Source organism: Hypanus sabinus, chromosome 21, assembly GCF_030144855.1.
Source record: "Hypanus sabinus isolate sHypSab1 chromosome 21, sHypSab1.hap1, whole genome shotgun sequence".
Classification (NCBI taxonomy): Eukaryota; Metazoa; Chordata; class Chondrichthyes; order Myliobatiformes; family Dasyatidae; genus Hypanus; species Hypanus sabinus.
Window position 1 is genome coordinate 44088960 of NC_082726.1, and position 11377 is coordinate 44100336.

The following is an 11377-nucleotide window of genomic DNA, read 5'->3' on the forward strand; positions in this document are numbered from 1 at the left end:
AGTCTGTCAATGCGTGCAGCTCTCTAACCCAACCCCTCCTTCTCCACCCCACCCTCTCGCACTCTTTGCATTCCCATCCCTACCGTTACCTCCCCCACTCCTCTCGCACCCCATCCGTTCCCCGAACACCAGCATTGTCCCGCACGCTATATAAATCCCACAGCTGGAGTCGTGTGCCAGACCTCAGGAGAGCGCACTTCACAGTTCGGCTGAGTCAGAGGCCCCGGGGGCAAGGACAGGCGCGTGCCACTGCCCGGGACACCCTTCCGTCGGCAGGCTTCCTCTCTTACCGGCCACTGCTCAGGTGGGTGAGCGTTTGTAAACTTTGCTCCATCATTTATGGCGCATGGAGCTGAGCTGTACAGAACTCTAATACTGCAAACGATTTCTCAGTTACATATTAGAGTAGAAGACACTGATGGTATCCATGCGCTCTTACGCAGCTAATCCATGTCTCTTTCCCTCTCTCTCTCTTCTCCTTCACAGGATGCCTCCTAAAACCGATTGCTCGCCCCTGTCCTTCACCAGCGACCGAGGACAATTCTCTCCTCTCTCCGAGGACGAAAGCAGCTCGTTCGAGTGCAGCAGTGTGGTTCTGTCTCCGGAGAGTACTCCGACTCCCTGCCTGGGCTCCGGGGACAAGGCAGGAGGCTTGCGCAGCCGGAAGGACGGGCAGGGCACCTCGGAGAGCAGGAGGAAAAAAACGAGGAGCCGCGCCAGGATTAAGAGCGAGGCCTCGGCCATCAGGCAGAGGAAGAACCGGCGCATGAAAGCTAACGACCGGGAACGCAACCGCATGCATAACCTGAACGATGCGCTGGACGCGCTCAGGTGCGTCCTGCCCACATTCCCGGATGATGCCAAGTTGACAAAAATCGAAACGCTCCGCTTCGCCCACAACTACATCTGGGCACTGACCGAAGCTCTGAGGATGGCTGAGCAAGGGCGACAGGCTTACGTGCCCAACAGCAGAGGGCCCTCCTTCGAGCTAGCCAGCTCCCCGGGCCTCTGCCCGCCCTCGCCCTCCTCCTCGGACTGGGAATGCCCACACTCCGCCGAGTCTCTGAGCCCCCACAGCTCGGCAGACGAAATGTTTGTGTCGGCACAGCAGGAGCGCACGCACTCGCTGCACAGCCCTCCCTTCGCCGGCTTCGTTTGACTCATTTCGTGATATCGTTGTGTAGTTACGCACCGGCCTTTGGTGCCTCGATTGTAGAAAACACTGTTGCCCCCTCGCCTCCTCCCGCGGGGCTGAGAGCGGCGCTGAAATCCAACTTGCCTTATTGTCCCGGAGTAGATGGCCTCTTGAACATTGCACTTTCCCCTGAAGTTAAGAAGCGAACTCAACTGTAGAATGCCACGGTGCGATGTGGAGGATGGTGCGGTTTCCCACGCCGCTAGATTAGCAAAGAATTGTGGATTCTCTCCTGAATGTGACTGAGAGGTGGGTCCCCCAGCCCCGTGGCTCTGGAACCTCGCAGACAAGGAATTGCGCTTACGTCTCCGAGTTCCCTGCAATTTTTATAATTCCAAATGATAAATTATATCGCTCACGCGTGCATTTTTATATTTATTGATGCAGAATTTCCTAGGAAATATATATTGTATATAAAAGAGATTATTCTGTCGCATTGAATCATTGTACGAACGTCCTCCTGCAGTTGGCAATATTTTTTTTCTACATTGTAATAAAATATTGACTTTATTTGGCACAGTTTGCGGTCCCTTTCTGGTTCCCGGCGCGGAGCAAACGATCTCAGCCACTGCACCAAATGCCGTTGTCACATTAGCCCTGTTGCCAAGCATCATCACACTCAACTTGAAACCTGCTTTAGACAGACTTGTTAAATCGGAAACGTACAGTTTGCGCTGGTACTCGGAACAGCGGATGCTGGAAATTCAGAGTAAGGCACTCAAAGTACTGAAAAATCTCAGCTGGTCAGACAGCACTACAGACAGGCAGGCTGTTTGAGGCCGAATTTTTATCAGTCCAGTTTGCTCGCAATAGATGCTGCCTGACCTGCTGAGTTCCTCCAGCATTCCGTGTGTGCTGAGCTAGTATCCGGGCAGTGTTAAATGTTCAGTGTTAACACTCAACACTGGTCAGTAACGGACCAAATTGGCGAAATGAAAGAGAAAACTAACAAAATCGACCGGCATATTCTGAACATGTTCAGCAGGCGAGCAACATCTGTGGACGAGAAACGGAGGTCACAACTTTAGTGAGAAAAAAGACAACACCTCTTTCCCGAGATAAACAAGTGCTCCTCCACTAACGTGTAACCGCATCCACTAATCTCTCGCGTCTTTGCTACGCCGTTCCCAATTTTGCGCTTGGAAAATCTTTCCAATCCTTGCCGGAGCGGGGTTTAGTGTGGGTGGTATTGTTAGCGGAACCAAGTCGCACACACCAATAGCCAGTGTTGTGGGGGGAGGATGTGGGTGGGTGGGGGTGCTGTGTGAGATTCACCACACGCACACCACTGGAGCCTACTAACATCACACAATGTTTATTCAGGGAACGCGTTGGTATTTCAGGGGGTAAATTCGGTGGGATAGGAGGGTTTACAACTTCCAGCGAATACACATCCCCAAGAAAGCCACAAAGCAACAAACAATCTGCCAAGGAACTCAAAGGGTCGGGGAGCATCCGTGGAGGAAATGATCTGTCCGAACCACAGATGCTGTTCCTCCAGCAGATTGTCTGTTGCTGCAGACTGCATCAAGCAGCATCCGTGGTCTTGCTGTGTCTACAAACCAACCAAAGATTTGACTTCACATCTTTAAATACTCGAACCCAGAGAAACGGCGGGTATAATCGTTCTGCAAACCCGGTGCCTATGCAGATTGCAGTGTTTGTGTAGCCACTCAGTGATGCACGTCTCCAAGTGTAAGCCCCCACGAGAATGACAAGCCCGTACAGCGAAATGATTCCTTAATTCCACCACCCCCTTCCCCGCACTACAAAAGACTGTTCTATGGTATTCACTCCATTCAAAGGGCCGTGCGCAGGGACTGAGGGGTCAGGCACACCGCAACCAGTTAACTTCCTAAGCTGCGGGCGGACTCCGGAGCTCGATGACGCTTGGAAGCGGGGCTTAAAGAATGAAGCAGGGACCACCTCAGTGAAACGCCGTTTTAAATGAGAAGTGTGTGTGTGTGTGAGTGAGAGAGGGAGAGGGGGGAGAGAGAGAGATGGGCATCATTGTCCTAACAGCATTAGCATCTCACACACCAACAGGGAGTCCTTCACAATAGGAATTCCCGCATTCCTGCCGTCAGGAATCGCAACTGATATAATTCCTAAAGATCCTGAGAAGAGTAGAGTTGGAGATAGGCGATTGATTTTTATCAGACAACAGCAATCTGATTTTAACCAAGCCGAAAACTCTTGAGGCTGTGTTCTCTGATTGGTTAACTGGCCTGTTCTCGACCAGTCCTCGCCAATCGCGGTCGGGCTTCCCACTGATCTTTAATCTCTTGCTGAAAAATTTAAACAAAGAACCCGAATTTAGTTTCAGAGAGGGGATCGCTGCCCCTGGCGTTATGATTGCAGAGTGCGGGTACATACCCGCCAGCGAGCCCGGCCGCCCCATCAGAAACCGTTCCCCATCTGCTGACTCGGTGCCACTCGGAACGGGATGGGACAAGGGTCCAAGTTTAAAGCACTTTCCCACTCCGGCAACAGTGACTCGTTTACCGAGACAACTTCCCTTAATAAATATATTTTTAAACAAAATATATTTCAACAGAAGCAAAAGAGAGACTGCAGATGCTGGAAATCTGGAGCAACACAGAAAATGATAGGGGAGCGCAGGAGATCAGGCAGCATCTATGGAGGGAGACAGAGATGCTGTGTTTGGAAAAATCATCCCTCCTGCCCTGCCACCTTTTTGTATTTCCAGGTGCCAAGACCTTAAGCACGGGAATTCCCTCGCCATCTATCACCTTTGCATCCCACTAAAGACATACTTTTGAGGCCAATTACAAACAAGAGAAAATCTGCAGATGCTGGAAATCCGAGCAACACACAGAAGCTGCTGGAGGAACGCAGCAGGCCAGGCAGCATCAATGGAAAAGAGTCCTGTTTCAGCCCAAAACGTCGACTGTACTCTTTTCCATAGATGCTGCCTGGCCTGCTGAGTTCCTCCAGCACCTTCTGCGTCTGTTGCTTTGAGGCCAAGACCGGTTTCATACACCGCAGGTCACTGCGGTTATCTCTCACAACCCAACGATAGGTTCATTGGCCTCTGTAAGTTATCCCTAGTGTATATTAATGAGAAAACATTAAAAGAATCAAGGGGGAGTTGATGGGAAAGTTGCACCACTTTAGTCAGTGAGTGGATCTGATTGAACTGCATGATTGGGAGCTACCATGGAATCTGTGGACCAAATGGCATCCTTATACAGATGATGTAAATAATATTGCTCCAGTAACGTTTCCAGAGAAGTTCTATTGCATCTATAGAGAAATTAGGATCTGTGGGAATGAATTATCTTATAGATAAATTGAAGTTTTTGAAATTGGGCTACCTGGAAAATATTAACCTCAGAATCTGACAGCATCATTGTTGAAATTCTGAAGTGAAGCAGAGAAAAAATATAAGGGAAGAGAAGAAGATTCTAGGAGACATCTGAGAGGTTGGAATTTTGGCTACCAATGAATCATGATTGAGTCAGTATTGTCTCCCGTCTCTCACAGGATATGTTATCATCAATGTTCCCTTCAGCTGGTGGCTGGTACTGCTTCCCAAATCACTGCATGGACCCCAACAATCCAGAGGTTCTCTGCTGATGGCCTTCACTGCACAGTAACCAAAAGCAAAGTGCGAAAGAAGCATCAACTAACATATATATGGTCTTCACCAACCTTGCCAAAGTCCTGTAATTGAGATAGACTATTCTTTTTTCAAATTTGACAGCACTTCCTCCATCCTGATGTCGTGCAGATACCTTAACCAAAGCAGTTTCAAATCACAGTGCAGACTGGAGTCAACCAAGACCATATCAGTATCCTCACATATTTTGCCGCTTTCTTGTCATGAGATGTTCCTGAAACTCTAATGCTCTTTCATCTGGGATGGAGCTAATCCATAGGACAAATAGGAAATTGCTGAACTTATGTCATATCCCCTTCACTGCCAAGGTCTTTTAATCTCAGACATTGAGCCACAATATGGTGATCAATCTTGTTCATGCACACATTTGGAGGCTTTGCTGACAGGCATTGTCAACTGATTTGCTAAAGCCAACAAGAGGGCGAGACTTACACTTCATACCTGGAAAACAATGTTACTCTACCTTTCCTTGGGCTCCAATTTCATAACAACAATTCTGAGAAAGCAAAACACCCAATTTCATGGGATCCATTTCTTCATACAGAAACTGATAATGAGCTTTTCCACTACTCACCGTGCACCAGCACAGCCTTTGTCCACCTGAAGAAGAAAGAAAATTACCATCATAACTTCAAACTGACACAAAATACAAAGGTTATTGGGCAGCAGTCACCTTTGTCCTTCTAACTGCTTTTGATACATGGTCTAACTATTCCAGGCATCTCAAAAGAGTGGACATATATGACCAATACAGTCTCTATAAGATCCTGTAAAATCCATTAGTTAGACAGGCAAACCAATACCAATATCTTCTCCCAGGTGAACAACCCCAGCTTCATGAATCTAATTGGACTGAAATTGGTTCTGATGTGCTAGGGCCACATGTATAATACTAGGTTCCCAAACCAGACATTGTATTCCAAACATCTTTTTTGATTCTAGCAGGTTCTCTGAACATCCATAAAGCAAAGCAACACATAAAAAATGCTGGAAGAAATCAGCAGGCCAGACATGGTCTTGGCCTGAAACATTGGCTGTTTACTCCTTTCCATAGATTCTGCCTGGCCTGCTGAGTTCCTCCAGCATTGTGTGCTGCTTGGATTTCCAGCATCTGCAGATCTTCTCTTGTTTGTTCTCCATGCCACATTCCAATGGGGTTGTGAGAACCCCAAGCCCAAATCTAATCAAGATGTCTCTACCTCTGGAGGTTGCTGAATACCTGCAAAACTGGTGGAAGGAAAACACACCACCTACTCAGCTTAATTCTCAGACACCTCCTGCTTCAGCCATGGTAGAATCTTAAGATCCCAAATGGACCTTATCAATTTTCCCAAGAACCACAGAACCGGAGATGAAATATTTATTTAGCTATTGAGATACAGCACAGAATTGAATAGGCCCTTCCCAGCTCTTCGAGACGCACTGCCCAGCAACTCCTGATTTAACCATTACTTAATCACCATACAATGACCAGTTAACCTACTAACTGCTACACCTTTGGACTGTGGGAGGAAACCGGAACATCCGGAGAAAACCCATGTATTCCACGGGGAGGGCATACAGACTCCTTACAGATGGTGTTGGAATTGAACTCTGAACTCCAAAGCCCAAAGTTGTAATAGTGCAGTGATTGCTGCTACGCTACCGTGGCACCCATGCTTATCAGTGACTTCAAATGGCCACCTAGCAAAGGGAATATAAGGAAGTGAGAGACTGAGTATGCATGAAAATGTATGAGAGCAGTGTTGTCAGTGAGAGGTTGCATGCATGAGTGACAAAGTACCTCAATGGGTATGTGAGACTTTGTGCGTGAATGGGTAAATGTGTTTCAACGAGCATTATGAGACTGTGAGAATAAATGCACAAGGAAGTCTGCGTATAATTTTGTGTGAATAAATAATTGTGAATTTTATTGAAGTTTTCTATTGCTACAACCTTGTAGGCATAGGGGCATTTTTTTGTCTGTTAATATCATGTCACAACAGTCTACAAGAGACTGAAAGAATTGTTCTGAACAATCGTGATTTATACAACTTATGCTGATCCTTTTACTCATTATGTCATCCAATTACTATCCATGCTGTAACTGTTAAAGCAAATTCAGGAAGAGATCAATGGAAATGCAGTGCAATAACCTCAGACAATGAAGGCAGTGGAGAGGTAAAGAGAAGGGAATGACAAAAGACCAAAGTCAGAAATACAGATGAGCTGATATGGGGTGAGCTGAAGATCATTCAAGAGACAGTGAAGGGCATAGACATGTAGGTGCATGCATACATATTATCTGTAATAGAAGTGTTCAATTATTTCTTCAAAAGCTGAAGAAGGACATCAGGGTAAAGAGAAACAGTTGAAGGGATGATGCAGCAGAGGATTGTTTTGACATGTTTTAGACTAGCCGTTCCATTTTATCTGTCCCTAATGTTTTGTACAAGCCTCTGATGTTGGTGCTAGGATATCTTGTGGCACATGTTGGGTGTGATCACCCATGGTTAACTTCCCACGTATTTCAAACCCTGAATACGCAAGCGATAAATGCAATTATCAGAAATCCAAACAAGGGAAAGTTAGGCTGAGAGGAAGAAGACTGGGCAGCCCTGTAATACTTAACTTGGGAGAAGTTCAGCAGTAGAGGTGCTGAGACAAAATTAGGGGATGTTGCAAAATTATAAATTGATAGTTTCTAGTGGAGAAAACACATGTTAAAGTATCATCTTAGCATTGAACTAGAGCATTACAGTATGCTGACATCAGAGGGATGGGTCATTCATATAGCTATTACACACGTGTGTAATACATGTTCAATATATCCTTGTAAGTGGTCAGATTCAGTTTCCTGCATACACTCTTGCTGCTAGAAGGGGTTTTGAAGCTTCAAATGAGCACAATGCATCAGCCAAGGAACGTATATTGATAGCAGGAGTACAGAGTCAAGGCCAGAGCCAAAGCAAATTGCTTGAATTTTCCCAGTATTTAATGGGAGAACAATCATAATGCCAGATGGGCAGTCTATTAAAGAGGTCACAAAGAGCTGAGAATCTGGCAAAAATAAAGCAAAAATAAACAAAGAACATTCACGCAAGTTGAGGGAAATATAGTGCGAGGTAGAATTAAGGCTTTTCAGATTGGTTCAAGAACATGATGGGAGTGGGAAGAAACTGTTGTTGAACCTTGAGGTATGGGTGTTCAGGCTCTTGTGCCTCCTGAATTACGACAACATGAAGAGGGCATGGTGTGGATGGTGGGCTTTGCCAATAATGGATATTGCTTTTCTGATACGTAGCCTATTGTAGGTGTCCTCAGTCAATTATACAATTGCTGACAAAACCTATAACAATACTGAGCAACATGTACATGATCAGTAAAGGTGGAAACATTGTTGGCTGCTTGATGAACCTAAAGTAAATGGTGGGTAAGAAGGAAGTTTTGTCATCACTGCCATTACAAGTTCAATGTCAACATCTTCTGTGATGTCAACTGTAATAGTGTAATTTAGGCCATTTAGTTGATTGGTTTCAGAATTTCCTTCTAATCAGGATCTCATCTGCTGTTTAAAAATAAATATAACCAGTATCTGATAGACAATTCTAGTAATATACATATAAACACTCAGTAGCCACATTATTAGGTACAAGAGTGGAAGCTGGTTTGGTGATCTACTGTTGTAGCTCATCCGCTTCAATATTTGACATGTTGTGCATTCAGAGATGCTCTTCTGCACAGCACTGTTGTAACATGTGGTTATTTGAGTTACTGTCACCTGCCTATCAGTCTGAAACAGTCTTGCCATTCTTCTCTGACCTCTCTCATCAACAAAGCATTTTTGCCCACAAAACTGCCACCCACCGGATGCTTATTTTTCACATCATTCTCTGTAAATTCTAGAAACAGTTGTGTATGAAAATCCCAGGAGATCAGTCATATCTGAGATTCTCAAATCACTCCATCTGGCACCAACAATCATTCCACGGTCAAAGTAACTTAGATCACATTTCTTCTCCAGCCTGATATTTGGTCTGAACAACTACTGAACCTCTTGACCACATCTACATGCTTTTATGCATTGAGTTGCTGCCACATGACTGGCTGATTAGATATTTGCATTAATGTGTAGGTGTAGCTAATAAAATGCCCACTGACTGTGTTTCTAATGGTATATGGTTTTAGAGCAATGCTACAGTACGAAGCATGAATTGCAACAATCAAAGTGAGTTCTGCTAGCAAAAACTTGAACACACACCCATAACTTGTGATAGTTTTTTTCTATGATTTGGGTGTATATAGTCAAATAAAGGTGAGTAAGGGCTTCTAATCCTGAAGAGATGTACTGTGAACATATTTCAAAACTGGGATGATAGAGAAGGAATGATTAAGTAAAGATTGATACTTTACAAATGTTATATCTCCATTGCCTGAGATACAAAATATGTGATTTAATTTTTGAGGAGAACTGCTTTTTATGTGTTTATTTTCAATGTAAAATATGCCACTGAAATATTTTATTTGAATCAGGGTTCAAATGTTGGTTGCTTCATTTCAGTTATTCTCAGGGATTGCAAAAAAAAGCATTGATCATAACTTCCTAGTGTTTTGAGGTAAGTAGCCCACTTAGCACGAGCAGCCAGGAATAGTCACTTTAATTTGGTTCACACTCTTTTTTTTGTATGGTTTAACTTCTCATCATCCATCTCTTACTCATGTTCTTATGCAGAACTCAAGGCAATTGCCAGTTCCGAAAAGAGGTTGTATATATTTGAACGCATCATCATGTTTAATGGGGATAAGGATGCTAATGGTAGATTTGGTGTGAGGTTGAGGTTAGGTATTAGATTAGGTATTCCAATGATAGGTTAGGTTAGGTATTCCAATTATAGGTTGGAATTGTAGGGCTGCAGCAGTGTTCATTTTTAAGTGTTAGGAGTACGCTCGGTGAGGGTTGGAGGCTGTTTCTCTCTCTCTCTCTCTCTCTAAAGTCATTGGATCATCTTTGATTAAGACCATGACTTTTTGTTAAAAGTCCTGAGTGTATAATCAGGAAAGTGTAAAGAAGGGATGATGGTTAAATGTCACACTTGTCTTGTTTTGAGAAGTTCAGGCATGTAAGAAATTTTCACGTCATTAATTTGGTGTTTATTTCAAACATACCCTGAATTTTATGAATGCATCACTGAAAGCAGGATATCTGGATACATCACAATTTGTTTTGGCAACTGCTCTGCCTGAGACTGCGGGAAATCATACAGTATAGCTCAGTACATCATGTCAATCAACCTTCCCTCCATGACTCTGTCTACATTTCTCTCTGCCTTAGAACAGCAGCTAACATAATTAAAGATCCCTTCTGCCCCAGACATTCTTCCTTCAACCCTTTCCAATGGGTAGGAGTTTTTTAAAACAAAAACCTTAACAACATGAACTACTAGGCTCAACGACTGCTATCTTTCTGCTGTAAGACTTCTGAAAAGGGCCTCCTGTATATTAAGATGAACTCCTGAGCTCGGAATCTACCTTATCATGGCCCTTGCACTTTATGGTCTACCTGCACTGCACTTTCTTTGTACAACATAACACTATATTCTGCATTCTCTTTTTGTTTTTCTCTTGTATTGCGTCATCGTACTTATATTTTGAAATGAGCTATATGAATGCCTTGTAGATCTAAGCTTTTAACTGTATCTCGGTACAGTATACACCAATACCAATATTAATGTCACCATTTGTTGGAACAATTGGGAACAGGCACCCCTGTAACTGACGCTAGGGGCAGTGTCTCCCCACGTCCACCCCCTACCCGTCCATCCATCCATCGGGAGGCGGGAGCTCCGGCTCTGATGAACTCTTCCCTTCAAAGGACATTTGCTTTGGGAAGATAAAGCCCTCGAACTGTTGCCGAGCGCGTCCTTATCCAAAAAGATCATCGCGTTGCCGAGGCAGTCTCAGTGTGCCTTGTGTTCCCGCTACTCAACACACTTACTAGGTTATTTCTTCTCGTCACCAATTTAAGAATAACTTTGTATATTGTACACAAAACTGCCGTTTAAACTATTTCCACAGAATAGACCCTCAATAAATCTTTTTTTTCAGGAAATCTATCAAATTAATCTAATTATCACAAATCAGCCAAAGGGATGTGTTTACATCGTAAATTGTTGATGTAAACTGATGCAAACAAGACGAACGGGGAAAGCAAAAGATCAGATCAGAAAACATAATGGAGACACATGGGACTGCAAAGGCTGGAATCTGGAGCAACAAATAATCTGCTGGAGGAGCTCAGCGGGTCCTGATTCAGGGTTTCAACCCGAAACCAAAGACAATTAAGACAACATAAAGCTGGGTTTAGATCAGGAAAATTCCATGCTTGGGTGCTGACCGACCTTGAAGGCGTGGATGAAGAACTAGTACCTCACTTCAAACTGTTCCAATATTAAGTACAATTGCGAGGAGAATGCTAAACGAGAACGACATGAAATATCCAGATATTCCAAGTGTAAGCTCTGGGGAACGATAATTACCCAAATCACCACGGCCGTCTCTCT

The 11377-nt window shown here is 44.3% G+C and overlaps 1 protein-coding gene across 1 annotated transcript; it reads left to right on the top strand.

Moving 5' to 3' along the window:
* Positions 1-487: 487 nt before the first annotated feature.
* On the top strand, positions 488-1159 carry neurog3 (neurogenin 3). The gene has a single exon (XM_059946945.1). The coding sequence runs from the start codon at positions 488-490 to the stop codon at positions 1157-1159; it is 672 nt and encodes a 223-aa protein (XP_059802928.1).
* The last annotated feature ends 10218 nt before the right edge of the window (positions 1160-11377 follow it).

What these genes read in the sequence shown, in the direction of transcription:
- neurog3 (XM_059946945.1), top strand. Translation starts at nt 488, where the DNA reads ATGCCTCCTAAAACCGATTGCTCGCCCCTGTCCTTCACCAGCGACCGA.